Source organism: Echinops telfairi, unplaced genomic scaffold (genome assembly GCF_000313985.2).
Source record: "Echinops telfairi isolate 266 unplaced genomic scaffold, ASM31398v2 ScPeMD7_7457;HRSCAF=8495, whole genome shotgun sequence".
Lineage (NCBI taxonomy): Eukaryota > Metazoa > Chordata > Mammalia > Afrosoricida > Tenrecidae > Echinops > Echinops telfairi.
The window spans coordinates 28,643,164-28,660,362 of record NW_022111357.1 but is presented as its reverse complement, the minus strand read 5'-3'; the positions used below and the strand labels follow the sequence as shown (position 1 = coordinate 28,660,362).

The following is a 17,199-nucleotide window of genomic DNA, read 5'->3' as shown; positions in this document are numbered from 1 at the left end:
AGGTGGTGTTTCCATCTCTCTAGCCCTTCTGGAAGAATCCTGTGCGCTTTGATTTACAACACAGCAATGGCAGTCTGGCTTCAAGGGGCTCAAATCAAGTTCGTCTGAATGTTCCGTTTGGGCCAAAGAAAGTGCAGAGGTGGGTCAGGCCTGGCGGGTAGAAAATGGAAACTGTGGGTGCAGCTTTCCTGGCCATTTACTTTTTGAAAATCAGTTTTCTGAAAACATCTTCCTAGTAAGCCACCATGAACGTCTTGTGTTGTTTGAGGAAAATCTATCAAGTTGATCCCCTTGGAACCCCAAAACGGGGTTGCTCTAACTTTCTGAGCTGATCTCTTGACGAATTTACCAGCCCAGCAGATCCCCTTGGAAGCCACTTTTGACTGGACCTTTTTAAAAGGTATCCTGATGAGCCTTGGAATTGAACAAGGAAGCCATTGAATATAAGGAAGACCAAAGAAGAATGGATATGTTTGAATTGTGCTAGAGAGTAATATTGAAAGTACCACGAACTGCTAAAAGGACACACCAATCTGTCTTGGAAGTACGGCCAGTGTGCTCCTTAGAGGGAAGGGTGGCGAGACTTGGTCTTCCTTACATACTTTGGACATTCTGTTGAGAGACCAGTCCCTGGAGAAGGGCATTATGCTTAGTGAAGTAGAGGGGCATTGAAAAAGAGGAAGGCACTCCATGAGTTGTATTGACATAGTGACTGCAACAGTGGGCTGTAGCATAGGAACAAGGCTTGGGACCACGCAGGGCTTATTTTTGTTGTGTATAGTCACTGTGGGTCGGGACGGACTCGACGCTAACAACAATGACAAGGAGCCCTTTGGGCCTAGTTGGTTACACGTGAATCAATAGTTGGAACCCACCAGCCCCTCAGAGAGAGGAGGCTTTCTGCTCCTGTAAAGATTTTCAGCCTCATAAAACCTGGATAAGGTCACTATGAGTCAGAATTGACTTGATGGCAGTAGGTTTTGGGGAATATGACAAGATACGCCCGATTCAAACCAGAGTATTTTCAGTTGCCTCATATGCATGTAAAAGCTGGACAATAAAGAAAACCAAGAATTGATGGCTCTGAATTAGGGTGTTGGAAAGTACCACGAACTGCCAGAAGAACAGACCAGCCTGCCTTGGAAGAAGTACCGCCAGAATGCTCCTTAAAGGCTAGGAAGTGAGACTTGTCTTACAGTGGACATGGTGTCAGGAGAGACTAACCCTTGAAAAAGGATATGCTTGGTGAAGTGGAAGGTTGGTGAAAACCCTCATGGAGATCGATTGACAGCTGCAACAATGGGCTCAAACAGCAGGATGGCCGCACAGGGCTAGGCAGTGCTTTGTTCTGTCTTACCATGACAATGAGACTACAAGTGTGTTATTGAGAGAGCTTGTCTGCAGCCATCCACTGATCACAGACGTAGAGTCTTGTGTTTGTGATAAACCCATGTACTGTATGTGTAAGTTGAGGGCCTACAAGCACAATGTTTTTTACCTGCCCTTGCATCTACCCACCCTGTTGCCCATCAGTCCATATTTGCAGGCCCCAAATGATGCTCCCTTTCGCCTTCATTGTTTACTCACAAAATCCCCTCACCCTCCTTCTCTCCCCCCCACCACTACATCCCCTATAACCCTGCATCCGTTATTGTCTCTCTGCACCCACTCCTGTGCTTCACAAACTGAAAAACCCAATAGAAACAATTTTTAAAAATCAAAATAAATTGATAAGGATAAAATAAGAATATATAGAAATACAAATTAAAAAAAAAAAATACAAATAAGAAAAGACCACCCTCAACATTAAAAAAGCCAGGGATGAAATTTTCTCATGGGGACACACTAGACATACTTGCACCTAGAACAAAGCTTGGGTCAATAGGGAGGTCAGCTGACCAAGTATCAAGTTCAATCCAGCATAATCAAGATTACAATGATCTGTCTGATACTGAGGCTGTTTGAGACCCTTGCCTGTGGCTAGTGGGGGTCTGCCATTGGCTTAACCGAACTAGTTACTCTGCAAATGAGTTTTGGGATCCCACTGCCTCCACAGCCTTCTACCACTTGGGGGGTTCATAATTTTAGCTCTGACACATTTTCCCTTCGTCATATTTGAGTTTTGTTATTGTCATCCTTGGATCACACAAGGTAATGTGCTTCCATGTGGACCGAGTTGACTCCTTGTTTAGATGGCTGCTTGTTTGAGTACAAAGGCCGGTAACTTTACAGCAGTGGTTCAAACCTGTGGGTCAAGACCCCTTTGGGGGTCGAATGACCCTTTCACAGGGGTCGCCCAATTCATAACAGTAGCAAAATGGCAGGAAGTAGCAACAAAAATAATTGTATGGTTGGGGGGTCACCACATGAGGAACTGTATTAAAGGGTCGCAGCATGAGGAAGGTTGAGAACCACTGCTTTACAGGAATAGATCACCTCTTGCCCCCCTCAGAAATGGTGGTGTCAAACTACAGACTTGTAGTTAGCAGTCCAGCGCATAACCACTACACCGCCAGGTCTCTTCCATATGTCATTCCAAAACCCAATCCAATCCACTACCATCAAGTCCTTGCTGACTCATAGTGACCCTATAGGACAGGGTCGAGCTGCCCCTGTGGGGTTCCGAGGCTGTAACTCTAAGGGCGAAGAAAGCTTTGTCTTTCTCCCTTAGAGCAGCTGGTGGTTTCAGACTCTGGACCTTTTGATTAGCAGTCCAATGTGTAACCACTATGCCACCAGGGCTCCTTCCAATGTCATGAGGGGATTGATTGTAAATGAAAACAACAATGATAGATACCACTACACATTTTAGTAGAAGCCTAAAATCCACTAACACTGCTACAGACAACACGAGAATGTGGCATACCCAGAGCTCTCTTTCATTGCTGGTAGGAATGTGAAAGGATACAGCTGCTTTGAAAGACTGGCACTTTCTTGTAAAGCTAAATGTAGTCTTAGCAAACAACTTGGCAGTTGTGCTCCTAGCTATTTATCCAGATGAATGAAAAACTTAGCTTACCATCATGCACGTGGGTGCATTGTGAATTGCAGCTCTATTCATAATTAACCAAAATTGGAAGCAAGGAAGATGCCCTTCAACAAATGAATGAATAAACAAATGTGGTGCCTCCAGACCAGGGAATACTATTCAGGGATAAGAAGCTACTAAGCCACAAAAGACCCGGAGGACCCTTAAATGAGAGAAGCCCCTCCTGAAGAGGCAACCTACACTCTAGTCTCATGACCTGGCGTTCTGAAAAAGACAACAATCTCAGAAACAATAAACCGATCGGTGATCTCCAGGGACTGGGGCAGGGGATAACTGTGACATCCATTTGTCAAACCTGTGGAGCTGTCTGTGAGCAGGGTGAACCCAGCGTAAGCTATGGGACTGCTTAACGGAGCAGTAGTGGCTCATCAGTCACTCGTACCACGCAGCGCGGTGTTCATAACAGGGACCTCTAGGTAGTGGGGAGGGCGTATTGGTGAACTCTGCCTTCTGCTCAATTCCACTGAAAAACTCGAAACAAATGAAAGAATGAGATGAAGAATCGCTCGTAGTGCTGAGCTAGGAGGATGTGCATATGGGGTTGCTGTTGTCACTGTGAGGAGAGCCTAGCCGAACCCGAAACCTGTACGCTGAGATGGGCAGATGAAGAGACGGAGAAACAAAGCCTTAGTGGCCTCCTGCCATTCCTGAGACCTTGGCCAGCTGTGTTAGCCAATACATTCCACCTTTTCTTTATTCTTTTTTTAAATCATTTTATTAGGGGCTCATACAACTCTTAGCACAATCCATACATACATCAATTGTGTAGAGCACATTTGTACATTCATTGCCCTCATCATTCTCATGACATTTGCTCTCCACGTAAGCCCCTGGAATCAGCTCCTCATTTTCCCCTGCCTCCCTGCTCCCTCCTCCTTCTTGAACCCTTGATAATTTATAATTATTATTTTGTCATATCTTACACTATCCGATGTCTCCCTTCACCCACTTTTCTGTTGTCTGTCCCCCAAAGAGGAGGTTATATGTAGATCCTTGTAATCGCTTCACCCATTCTACCCTCCCCTCCCTCCACCCTCCCAGTATCGCCACTCTTACCACTGGTCTAGAAGGGATCATCCGCCCTGGCTCCCCTGTGTTTCCAGTTCCTATCAGTACCAGTGTACCTCCTCTGGTATAGCCAGATTTGTAAGGTAGAATTGGGATCATGATAGTGGGGGGGTAGGGAAGAAGCATTTTAGGAACTAGAGAAAAGTTGTATGTTTCACTGTTGCTACACTGCACCCTGACTGGCTTGTCTCCTCCCCGCGGTCCTTCCATAAGGGGGTGTCCAATTGCCTACAGATGGGCTTTGGGTCTCCACTCTGCACTACCCCTCATTCGCAATGATACGATTTTTCTTTGATCCCTGATACCTGATCCCTTCAACACCTTGTGATCGCATGGGCTGGTGTGCTTCTTCTATGACATTCCACCTTTTCTGAAGCCTGTTCTATTTGGGTTGATTTCACATGGGCAACTAAGAGTCCGCACTACTCAAGGCCTCAGTTGCTCAGTGTCAGGGTCGTCATGAGTAGGAATGGACGGAGATGATCTCTGGGTCTGCAGCCCCCAGCCCCTCCTCACTTGGTGATCTCCTCCATGGCTGCCTCCGGCAAGGCCAGCATCTCCACCATCAGGGACAGGATCTCGAAGAGCAGAGTGTGGGGGTTCGGAGGAGTCACGTCTGTCAGGACATTCTGTTCTGGGGACGTGGATGATGGCTCCCGTTAGCATTTGGCAGCTCAGGATGCCTACCCCTCCCACAGCTCTGGTTGCCCTGGTCTCCCCTGCTTACCCACAGAGCAGAAGAAGCGCTTGGTGTCCGTCATCACGGCCAAGAAGTCTTTGAAGTCCACGTGACCATCTCCTGTGGGGCTCAGAGAGGTAATGAGATAGACCAGGACCTTCCGGGCCAGGCTCAGGCACCAGGACCCAAGCATGGCTACCAGCACTCTACTCACTCAACAGGCCTGATCATAAAGGTAACAGCTACTTGGTACAGCAAAGGTGGTGCACACAGGAAAGTAGAGGCAAATAGGAAACTCGCAGGTTCAAGGCTACGAGCCCGGCTCCACCCCTTACTACTGGCTCTGTGACCTTGATGAAGTCTGTCCACTCTGAGCTTCATGGATCCCACCGGCAGGGTGAGCGTCATAATGATCCTGTTCTCATGGGGAGCTGGCCTGGTGGTGCAGTTCAAAACTACCAGCCAGCTCCTTGGGAGAAAGAAGTGGCTTCCTACCCCTGTCAAGAGTGACAGTCTCAGAAACACAGGGGCAGTGCTTCCCTGTCCGGTGGGGTCCCCATGAGTCAGAATTGACTCGATGGCAGTGAGTTTTGTGGTTTTTATGTTTTTAATCTCAGGGTAAAATGAGGCAAAGCACTTAGACCATCCCAGGCTAGCTCCGTGATCAACACACTTAGAACACCTCAGCGCTCCCACCGCGCAGGAGCGGGTCTGTTTTGTTCTGCATCTTGTCTCGAGGGTTGCACGTAGGTAGACCAGATGCCATCCCGGCGATCCTAACGCAGGGCGGCTGCAGCAGGTCAGGGTGGAACCATGTTTCCTGGTGTTTCCAGTGGCTGCTTTTTGAGAGGTTGGTCACCAAGCCTTTCTTCCGAGGCGCCTCTGGGTGGACTTGAGCCACCAGCCTTTCAGTGAGCAGCCGTCACGTACACTAGCTGCACCAGCAGGGGTGCCGTGAGGAAGAGCAGCAGCTGGGATTGCTGGGTGCCTTCTGTGCACCCGGCGCTGTGATCACTGCTGGGCCTGGATCGTGAGGCGGGGCCGTGCTCAGCCTCAGTTGACAGGTGAGGGTGCCCAGGCTTACTGAACAGCGTCCAAGGTCACCCACCCTGGTCAAATGAATGGCTGGGGGAGTACACACCCTGGGGGTAGGAGCCAGGTTTTAGTCACCTCAGAGTCCCCAGAATCCAGCCCTGAGAAGGTGTTCAGAGAGTCTTCACATTGGGTACTAGGACCAGCTGCTTCATTTGCAGGGCCCCAGGGAAAAGGAAAATGCAGGGCGAGGCTTGTTCACAGATGAAGAATGTTAGGATGGGTCATTGAAAACACAAAACTCAGCCCTGCTGACGCGTAGTGGCCCTGCCCCGTGTTTCTCCTGAGGAGCTACTGGTGGTTTTGAACTGCTGACCTTCTGGATTGATGCCCAGCTTGTAACCACTACACCACCAGGGCTCCCAGCCATTGCAGACCATTACATCAAGCACCTCAACGTGAACCAGTTAATGAATTCTGCCTCCCAGTGACCCAGGCCCTTCCGAGTAGGGCAGTGCTGCTCTGTTGGGTCTACATGGCTGCGACCTTCCAGAAGTAAATCACCAAGTCTCTCTTCCAAGGCTCTTGTGGACAGGGTGAGCTGCCTATCTTTTACTTAACCAGCCAAGTGCCGCCAAGGGACACCAAACTGATAGCAGGGACCTTGTAAACCAGGGTCTCCGAGCAACTACACAGGTCTTACTTCTGTGAGGCAACCCTGCCTGGGACTCAGAATGAAGTCCCTCTCACCCCCATCCTCACCATTGATATCAGCACTTATGAGGGCGTCCTCCACCTGGGCTGGGGTCAGCGAGATGCCCACCAGGAGCAGGGTGTTCTCCAGGCTCCGTGCATCCACCTCCCCATGGCCATCGAAGATCTCAAAGTAGCTGCGGAAGGCTGTGGGAACATGCAACACAGTGTATCTTGCTTCCATCTTTTATCACGTCCCCTCCAGCCACCCTCCCAGATCCTCTGCTACCATGGCCAGGGAGAGGGGTAGCTGCTCTTGTTAGGAGCCAAGGCGTGTGTTCTGACTCTTGGTGACCCCATGTGACAAAGCAGAACTGTGCCCATAGGGTTTTCTTGGCTGTAATCTTTACAGGAAAGGAAGGAAGGAAGGAAAGAGATATCTGAAGAGACAGGTGTTCTTTCACTTTTCATAGTTCAAGGAGCTTTATTTGCTAACGCTGTCTTTTTTCATCACTGAAGCTTGCCCTTGAACATAGAGTCACTGAAGTGAATGGAAGAAATGATGACGTCAAAGAGCTGAACAGAAGCCTTCCTCTTGAGAAAGCTAAGTGTGGTGATGCAACGTGCAGAGACCTGGAGATAGCGAATCAAAAGGGGTGGCGAGCACGCCTGGTATATCTCCAGCTGAAATCCCTGATGGAAAAATGCAGGCCTCGAGCCCATGCGATTGAAGAATTCTATCAGCTATGTTTTGAACAAGGTGGGCACATTTAAAAAAAAGAAAGATGGAAAGAATACAGAGTCACTGTGCTGAAAAGAATACTCGACGCCCAACCATTTCAGGGGGTAGCGCAGGCTCAAGGACTGATGGTCCTGCGGGAAGACGTCCACGCTGCACGGAAGGCACTGGTGGAACGCAAGACTCCAGGAACTGGCGGGATTCAACGGAGATGTCTCAATAAATGGATGCATGGCCGGAAGGGCTCGGGGGCCGGCCAACAGGATGGAGGAGATCCATTTGGTGCCCATTTCAAAGAAAGGCAGCCCAACAGAATGTGGGATATATTTGATATCACGCATGAATAAAGTTTTGCTGGAGATCATTCAAAAAAGGGGTCATCGTAGGACATCCATGGGGGAGCTGCCAAAAGTTCCAAACCAGATACAGAAGCTGCAGAACCAGGTATGTCATCGCTGACGTCAGACGCACCTTGGTGGAAAGCTGAAGCAACCAGAAAAGTGTCCACCTGTGTTTCATTGACTATGCTGAGACTGTGTGGGTCCTGACTAATTACGGTCAGTGAAAAAGAGGAAGGCCAGCTGTGGGCTGGACTGATGCAGTGACTACCACAGTGGGCTCCAACAACGACCGTGACGATGGCGCAGGGCTGGGCCACTTGGGGTTGTTGAGTCAAACCCAGCTTGATGACACCTGACCGTGCCAACTGCTGCCCAGGATCCCACAGGGAGGTCTGGGAGGCTCTGCCCGGGCCTGGCCTGCCCTCACCTTCTTCTTGCTTCTGGGTGAGCTGCTCCTTGGCCCTGTCCTCCCAACTCGGACCCGATGTCAGTGGGCTGTGCTGGTCCTGCTGCTGCCTGCAGAGGACAGAGCCGGGCCCAGGACACACAGCCAACCCCTCTCCTGCCCCGAGCCCAGCGGCCAAAGCTAGGGGAGGGGCTCCGTTACAGCAAAGGTTATGAGGGAGATAGCCCTGGAGGGGGGTTGCGAGGCTGGGGAATAAAAAAAAAAGTCGGGGGTGGAGCACAGGCAGAATGAGGAGAAATGTGGAGGGAATGTGAAGGAAGAGAGACCCCATAGGAGGAGAGGGTAGGGAAATGGGCTCAGAAATAGGGAAGGGGAGTAAGACTGGAGAGAGCGAGAGGAGACAGTCATGCGAGACAGAGGACACATGGCCAGGAAGGATGGGCGGTGCCCAGGACATGAGTCTGGAAGAACAAGATGCAGGGGGTCCTGGGATTCTAATTAGGTGGGTGGGGGTCTTACAATGCCATGAAGTAACTCAGGCTGCTTTCATAACTCTGGTGCAAGAAGTCCGCTCTCCTCCAGGGCAAGTGCACCTCCTGGACTGGCAGTGCTGCGCTGGGCACTGAGGTCGGACCTGAAGTTCCCATAGGCACAGACACTGGCCCGGGGGCAGTGGGCCGGGCCCTGGACAGGGCCATGGGGGTTGTGGAGGTGTAGGTCTGAGCCAGTGTCAGAGGCAGGCTTGGCGTTGAGATGCTGACAGAGCCCGAGGTGGGCATGGGGGTCAGATTCCTGGGCAACTTCCGGGCTATTGGGCCCCGGACCTTGGAGACCCTCCGGTGCATAGCCTCTTCTTCCTCCCCTACCTCCAGCAAGCATTTCATGAAGCCTTGCCAGGGAGTCCCGAAGTTCTGGGGCCCTATGGCCACCATGCGCTCCTGAGGCTGCCCCTGCACATTCTCCAGCTGACTCTGCAGTTTGATGTCCCTCACCTCCTGGGGACAAGGACAGGGGAGTCAGCAGCCCCCAGCCGGCCAGGTTGTCCCAAGGAGCTTCTCTCTGTCACCCACTCCCCCTCACTCTGCCCCTTCTTTTCTGAGCCCCTGGAAGACATGCCCCTAAGCCCATACACATCCCAAGCAGCTTCCCACCCAGACCCTGGCTCTCAGTGGCTCTTGGGTCACATCCCAGCTCTCAGAGCTGAAGTCTGGAACAATTCACTGAGCTCTACTTGGTGCCACCCCTTAGTTTAGGTCCCTCCTCGCATTACTGCACCCTCAGTGAAGGGCCTTGTTCACACCCATCGTTGTTTGCCTGATGATAGAAGGCAGGTAGGCTTCAGGAGGGCAGGGCCACGTCTGCCTCTTCTGTGCACGTACGCCCAGCCGCCAGCACAGAGCAGCCACTCGGGAAATGCCTGTGCAGTCATCGGTGAGTCCAGCCACCTCCTGCCTCTGTCCCCCTCTGGTCTGCCTTCCCTCTGATGATGGGGTGGAGACCGGGCCAGGTTACATGCACACTCCAGCCCAGTCCCGCTTCCAAGCCAAGGTGCTCATCTTGAACATGAGCTCTCTCGCTCTCTTTCTGTACATGCCCTTCCAGCAGGATGAGATTTATGTTCGACACCAGAGGCCTCCCATTGGCATATAAATAGGCTGTGATGTCTTTCTCCTATAAAAACCCAACCTCTCCACTCTGTACCACAGCCCCAGCCCCAGCCCCAGTCCCAGCTGCCGCTCTCACTCTCAGCTACCCCTGAGGACAAAATCACTGCCAAGAGTTGGCTGCATTTGGTCTCCACTTCCCTCCCAGTCACGATGGGCATCTTGCCCACCTTGCCCCAAGCTGCTCTTGCCAAGGCCATCTTTGATCTTTGACCCGCTCTCGGATAGCCCCTCAGAAGTGCTGGACGCAAGTGGCCACTGCTCCCCTCTAGAAACACTTTCTGTTCTAGACTCCCACCCTGGCCACCCCTTCCCGATGCCTTTGTCAGCTTGTCTTACTTTTGCTCCATTTCTGGGGTCAGGGGAGGGGGTGGTGGTGGTTGGCTTCCGGCTTCATTCCATTTCTGAATTCATTCTCTCTCTAGATCTTATCTTCTGCCGGAACTCTATGCCTCACACTTCTATCCAATCCCAACATCTGACTACTAAGGCCCAGCTTGACAGTTTTCCTGGAGTGTCTAGAACATGGCCAAAGCAGAATCTTTGGCTCCTCTCACGGGCCTCTCCCCTGGTGTCACCACCCACCTCAGTTAGGAAGACCCTCTTGTTCAGGCCCCAGACCTAGAATTTTTTTGGATTCCTCTTTCTCCTACCCATGTAGCAAGCCCTTAGCTTTCCTCGTCCCCCAACTTCAAGCACAGTACTCGTTATCCACTAGTCTCATAAAAAACCAAACCCACCACCATCCTGTCAATTCTGACGCATAATGACCGTATCGAACAGGGCAGAATCCTTCTGTAAGGCCTCATTACAGAGCACACGGCCTCATCTTTCTCTCAAGGAGTGGCAGGTGAGTTTGAACTGTCAACTTGGCAGCTAACAGCCCAGGCGGTAACTCACAGGGCCGCCAGGCTCCTATGCACTAGACACTCAGCACCAATTAGTGGAATTGAATTGCCCTCGCTCCTTTCCGCTAGCCATGGTGTCCAGCCCAGGCTGTGCTTGGATGGGGCCGGGGGCCGGGGAGAGAAGTGATAGACACACACAGGAGGTGACCTCTTTCTCCTTTGATGTCTCAGCAGCCCAGAGAAGGACCTCCCATTCGTCCTATCTGTTCATGTGTTCAACTCATTCATATTGCATGCCTACTATGTCAGGCATCGGTACACGCACAGAGTGTCGAGTTGTGACTAAAATACAGTGGCTGCCCTCAGGGAGCTTAGATCCTAGATAACACGTAAGTTAACTAAGTAACAAAACACTGGATTTTTAAAAGGAACACAAAGACAAAAAACTAGGGTAATAGGACAGAGGTCAACTGCAGTTGACCAGCTACTGAGATGGAGTGGCCAGGGAAGGATGCGTTGAGAAACTTCCATGACTCCATGGAGTCTGCCAGGAGAATGTTTACGGGAAGAATTCCAGGCACAGGGATTGTAGTACCAAGGCCCTGAAGTGGAAGACTTTGAATCTTAGATTCGGAAAAATGGACCGTGACATGTGGACCAGGGTGATGGGAGAGGACGTGGAGAGAAGAAATGGATTCAAGATTCATTTTGTATAGTGCTTGGCAGGAATGACTTCCTTATGAAGAATTATAGCAGGAGAAGGGGTAGTCAGAGTGATTCTGAGCTGCTTGTCAGGAGCAGGCACTTGAGCCCGTGGTGGTGCTGTCTGCTGAGATGTGGACGCTTAGGGCAGGAGCAGGCTCGAGTTGGATGCTGGTCTGCTTCAGTTTGGGCAGTGAATTAGCTATTCAAACGGACTGCCATCCAGTCAACTCTAACTCGACCAGCCTGCAGTCGAGAGTAGAACGAACTGCCCCTGTGGGTTTCCAAGGCTGCACATCTTTACAGGAGCAAAAAGTCTCCTCTTCCTCCCGGGGGGCACCAGGTGTGTTCAAACTGCTGACGTGGCAGTTAGCAGCCCAGTGAGTAAGCCACCCAACCACTAGAGGTCCTTGGAAATCAGTGAGGTAGCCCAACATGTACATCTGGAGTTTGAAGGAAGGTCTGGGTGGAGGTATGGCTTTGGGACTCATTAGAGGGACTGAATGATGTCACTCAGGGAGTGATTGGAGGAGCGAGGCCTCAGGTAGGGTAGCCAGGGAAGGAGACCAGGCAGAGCGACAGCCGGAGAACCACGAGGCTGCTGCCCCAGGACCTGGAGGCGGCGGCCCTGAGGAGATGCTGTGCCTCGGTGAGGTCTGCCAAGCCAGTGTTTCCCTTTGAAAGTAGGGCAAGTTAGCAAGGGCAGCGCTGCAGGCATTGTGCTGTGAAAGGGCACAAGGAAGTGAGCCTTGCCTACAGGGGAATGTGGGCCAAAGGAGGTGTGTGTGTGTGTGTGTGTGTGTGAATGTGCAGGTGTACAGGGCAAATCTATTTTGCATTCAACAATTCATACACAGTTTGCTTCAGGCTATTGATTGCAATCTCCACGTGGTAGCATCATCTGTCCCGCTTCCCTCTGTGTGTCTGGTGTCCATGCTTCTTTCCCGACCCTTCTGGACTTTGTCCTTGGGTCAGTGCTGCCCGCTTGATCTCCAATGGTTAATTACCCTAAGGAGTGTATACAAGGGAGACCTTTTTTGTTTGTTTTGTTTTACGATGGTAGATAGCACGCCGTGTTTGTGTGCTGATGGGAATATTGCCGGAGAAATGGATGTTGCTCGTGTAGGGGAGGGGGATAGAAGCGGTAGTGGAAAGGGGGTGGGGCTTAATGTGTAAGGAGCACCAATAGAGGCGGGAGGGGGTGAACTTGGGGTGGGGGGGATCTGGCAGGTCTTCTCATCTGATGTGTTTCATCTTTCTGTGGCACATGAGCAAGGTTATCTATCAGTGAGGGGAACAACATGGAGGGTGCTACTGTGAACCCACATCTTGGAGAGGATGGGGTGGCGTGGTAGGGAGGAGCAGGTCGGTGTCCAAATCATCTGAGATTAGCGGTCATGGCTGGAAGACAGCCTTTTTGTCCGTTGTGTGGTTGGGTTGAGCAGCTCCGGTGGCGGTGCATAGAGAGTGGATGGTTAGGGTTTGAGTTTTCAACAGTAAGTACAGCACAGAGAGAGACGGGGCAGATGACCTGAAGGTGTGGGTGAGGTCATGAGGGTGAGAGGCAGTGCGCCCAGGCTATGCCATCAGGCCAAAGAGCCAGGAAGTGCGGACAGGACTTCTGAGGTGGTTGGGGGAGCCTTGAAGGAGTAGCAGGTTATGCCTTGGGCTGCTAACCGCAAGGTCAGCAGTTTGAAACCACCAGCCACTCTGAGGGAGAAAGATGAGGCTTTCCACTCCTGTCAGGTTTACAGTACTGGGGGTAGGGAGGGGAAAAAAAGGAGCTGATACCACAGGCTCAATAGAAAGTAAATGTCTAGAAAAGAATGATGACAACATAGGTACAAATATGCTTGATACAATGGATGTATGGTTTGTTATAAAAGTTGTAAGAGCCCCCAATGAAATAATTTTTTAATTAAAAAAACGAGTTACAGTCTGGGAAACCCATAGGGGCAGTTCTGCTCTGTCTTATGGTGTCTCCATGGGTCGGGATTGACCCCTGGCAGTGGGTAGAAGTGGTCAGGTGGGTGGGTGGGTGAGTGAGAGAGGGCTCGGGTCATCTCCTAAGTGTCTCTGCAGCTTTGTGTTGTGTGGCGAGGACAAATGGGTGAAGGAAATCCATGCTGACGTGGAAAAGACCCCAGTCGGGGGTGAAGCGAAGGACCCAGCAGTGTCAGGGCATCCTTGCACCCTGCCCCCGACCCCCAACAAAAGCACCCCCGCGTGCACACACAGGCCCACATACGTTCCCCAGCTTGTCTTCAAATGCCCTAATGTTTCTGCCCTTGTCACCTTGCCCTTCTTGATTCCCCCACAGACAGCCCAGCCCATCCACTACGGCCGACTTACTGGTGAAGGAGCAGGCTCTGGGTCTGGCTGGGTCTCCACAGCCTCTCCCCTAATAAGGAGGAGAAACGCGCCCCACGTAAGGGAGGGGTTCAGTCAGGGTTTGTGCCTTGTAGCTCCCTTCCCTCCGCCCCCAGATCTCACTCAGCTTCACCACCCACCCACCCTGGCCTTCAGCTCTTAGAGGGGCTCTTCATTCCCTTGCGAGCCCAGTTGGGTCACGGCCCCTAAAGGAGAAGCCCAGGAAACAGAGGATTCAGAGGTTAGAGCTAGGATGTTCCTCAGAGGGCACTTATTCTAACGTTTTACAGGTGGGGAAACAAGCTCAGGAAGGGTCTGCCTTGCCCTGGGCCCTGTTCGGGGCAAAGCAGTCAGAACTGGGGCCGTCTCAGGCCTGCGCAGGAAAGGCCACCTTGCTGGACCTTCGAGGACCAGGGAAGGACGGCGGAAGAGGCTAACTCACCCTCCTTGAGGCGTCTGAGCTCCTGGATTTGGTGACTGGATGGGGTTGTTCATCTCTTCTTTCAAGGTTGGTCTGAGCATCGGGGACATTGGTTTCGGGGGACTGTTCTTATGCTCCCGTGGGCCTGGCTTTGACCGAGTCCCCTCTGACCTGATAGATGGGGTACCATCCTCCTCGTCAGGCTTATCTCCCAAGGGTTGTCCATAGCTGTCCAAGATGCAACCAGGTGCCGTTGACGGCGTCCTGTCCAACTCATTTTCCACCTGCTGACTTGGGATGGGTTGACCTTCTGGGTCCTGGCAAGGACAAGGACACTCAGGATTGAGAAAAAGCCCATTCTGGTTCCCAGATGAATAGTAATGCTCAGACATGTACACACACACACACACACACACACACACACACATATCTATAAATACAGGTGGGAGTTCACACAAAAGCACACATTCACACCTTCTCCAGTTTGACTTCAAATTCTCCAGATCATCTGCCCCTTCCTCCTGGGTCCAGGCACGGAGACGGACTCCTCCCAGCGCCCCTGGAAGGCAGTGTCCCCATGTGGAGCAATGAGGAAATGAAGGCTTGGAGACTGTGTGGTTCACCCAAAGCCAGAGTTCACCTACTTCATTGTGGAGGTGCAAAGGGAGATTGGAGAAAGTGAGAAAAGCTCTTTTAATTGGGATTTCCCAAACCATTTCAAAGAAACGAGTCCTTCATGGTGTCCCTTTGGGGAAAAAAGAGGGCTTTGCACCCCCTGATTAAAGTATTTATGATAAACTCCTATAATCAAAGATGTCAAGGTAGTGAAATAACGGTAGGTCCATGAGGAATGGAGCAAACGAGAGCACAAATGTAGACCTACACAGATCTAGTCGACTGCTTTTTGACAAAGGTGCTAATTCTCTGAAGAAAGGAGTTCTTTTCAACAAATATTAGAATAATTGAACAAAATGAGCCTCACCCAAGACCTCACACCACAGATCAGAATCAACACCAGATGGATCAGGTCCTACATGTACATGTCAAATATGTACAACTCCGAGACGCATTCGAGAAAATCTTTCTGACTCTGGGTTATGCAAAGATTATTAAGGCGTGATGCCAAAAGCAGACCTATAAAAGAAATAAAAAATCAAGTAGATTTCATTAAAATTAAAATTTCATTAAAATTGAACATTCTTCAAAAACCACCATTAAGAGAATTTTTTAGAAAACATCTCACAGAAGGGAGTAAACATTTAAAAAATCACATATTTAATCAAGACCCTTCATCAGAGTAGGTAAGTGCTCTCAAAACTCAACAACAGTAAACAGCCACTTTATTTTTGCTTAAAAGGAAAAAAGCAACAAGACAACCCATTCATCTGTCTGAAGGCCTGGTATCCAGAATAAATTAAAAAAGAAAACTCAAGCAAATCAACAAGATCAAAAAGCCAATTTTAAAACAGGTGGTGGATCTCAACAGACATTTCTCCAAATCAGGTAGATATGCAAATGACCGATCAGCATATGTTCATCATCATTAGCATAAAAATGCACATGAAAACCATCTTGAGACCTCACTTTACATCCACTAGAATGGAATAAAAAAGACAGTTAATACCAAGTGTTGATAAGGATAGAGAGGAATTGGAACAGGCCTGGAAGGAGTGTAAAACATCCGGCGACCTTGGAAAACTGGCAAGTTCGCAAAAGGTGAGACATGGAATTGGCACAGACCCCGGTGAACCACCTCCTAGAGAAGCACTCCAGAGGCATGAAATGATGGGCACACAGATCAGCATGGCTGCCTTATCCATAGCAGCCAAGAAAGGGAAACCACCCAAATGTCCATCAACGGACTGATGAACCGATCCACAAAATGTGGGCTAGCCACACAGTGAAGCCCTGGTGCAGCCCACTGCACAGATGATACCTGGAAACCTTGCAAACAAAACCGGGCACAAAGGCCTATACACAGAATGAGTAAACTCCTAGCGATAAACCCACGTGTACACCCGCGATTGCAAGTAGGTAGGATTACAGGGTTTCTTTTGGGGGCGGTGCAATGTTCTAGAGCAGCGATTCTCAACCTGGGGCCGAAGGACCCTTTCACAGCGGTCACGCGATTCATCACAGTAGCAAAATTACAGTGATGAAGTAGCAACAAAAATAATTTTATGGTTGGAGGAGTCACCACAACATGAGAAACGATGAAAGGGTCGAGCGTTAGGGAGGTTGAGAACCACTGCTCTAGAGCCAAAGGAGGCGATGCACGGCTTTGCGAAGATGCAGGTATGTGTTGCTTAAGATCGACAATGTGGTCTGTGAAATAAGACACTGGGCAAGTCAGACTCCGTGTGAGCAGGTGCATACAGGTATATGACAGGGTGTTCTCTCAACATCCAAGACACATGCTATGTGAAGTCACATGGCCTGTGAGGAGCAGACCTCCCCAGTTAGGTTCTCTAGGATCCCACCCTTCCCAAGGGCCCTGAGTTCCCAGCTGGGAAGAGTGGGCGGGAGTGTTTGTTCCTGGCTTCCTGGCGCTGATCCCCCTCCCCACTTCGGTTCTTGTAGGGGCCCTCAGAGCTAGGGTGTGCAGCCCTATGGTCTGAAGGGGGTCCCACCCGGAGACCCTCACCTCCACTCAGTGAGGAGAGGGGTTCTAGGAGTGCACCACTCAGGAAGCCCCCTCCCCTGTCTCACTGTCATCATGGAGCCCACCGCCACAGGACCCGCTTCATCAACACCAACACCCGGTCCAAGGTGCCCTCTTCTCCCCCCACAGTCAGAACTGTAGAGATTTGGAAAGACAATTCCTGGCCTTGTTATGAGCCAGAGCCAGAGTGGTCGCCATGAGCTCCCTGACCCGACGTTCCTGTGGGGGCAGGGGGAGCAGGACCCAGGGTGCCGAAGAGCCTGCTCAGGGCTCTTCCCTGCAGCCCCAAGTGTGGGGACAGGTTTGAAAGGGCAGAGGCCAGTTTGGAGTGGTCCATGACCCAGTCTCCAGGGCTGGACGCTGCGCACAGAAGGCTCTGGCCCCAAGCAGGCAGAGCTGGGCAGGGGTGTTCACCCGGCCTTGGGCTTCGCAAACCCACAGGGCACTGCATCAGGAAGCCACGCAGCTTCCTGTGCAACTCACTGCTGCTGGAGCCCCAGAAGTAGGGCAAGTGTGGTCACGCGC

At 51.0% G+C, this 17,199-nt stretch overlaps 1 protein-coding gene across 1 annotated transcript in view; it reads right to left on the bottom strand.

Annotated features, from left to right (window-relative positions):
* SPATA21 (spermatogenesis associated 21) overlaps positions 1 to 17,199 on the bottom strand; it is a 31,527-nt gene that overhangs the window by 5,089 nt on the left and 9,239 nt on the right. Inside the window, exons 4-8 of the mRNA XM_013005308.2 lie at positions 8,527 to 9,002; positions 8,029 to 8,117; positions 6,591 to 6,728; positions 4,845 to 4,916; positions 4,634 to 4,751 (exon numbers count right to left, since the gene is read on the bottom strand). Of these exons, the coding sequence (XP_012860762.2) occupies positions 4,634 to 4,751; positions 4,845 to 4,916; positions 6,591 to 6,728; positions 8,029 to 8,117; positions 8,527 to 9,002 (893 nt within the window). The remainder of the gene's footprint in view (positions 1 to 4,633; positions 4,752 to 4,844; positions 4,917 to 6,590; positions 6,729 to 8,028; positions 8,118 to 8,526; positions 9,003 to 17,199) is intronic.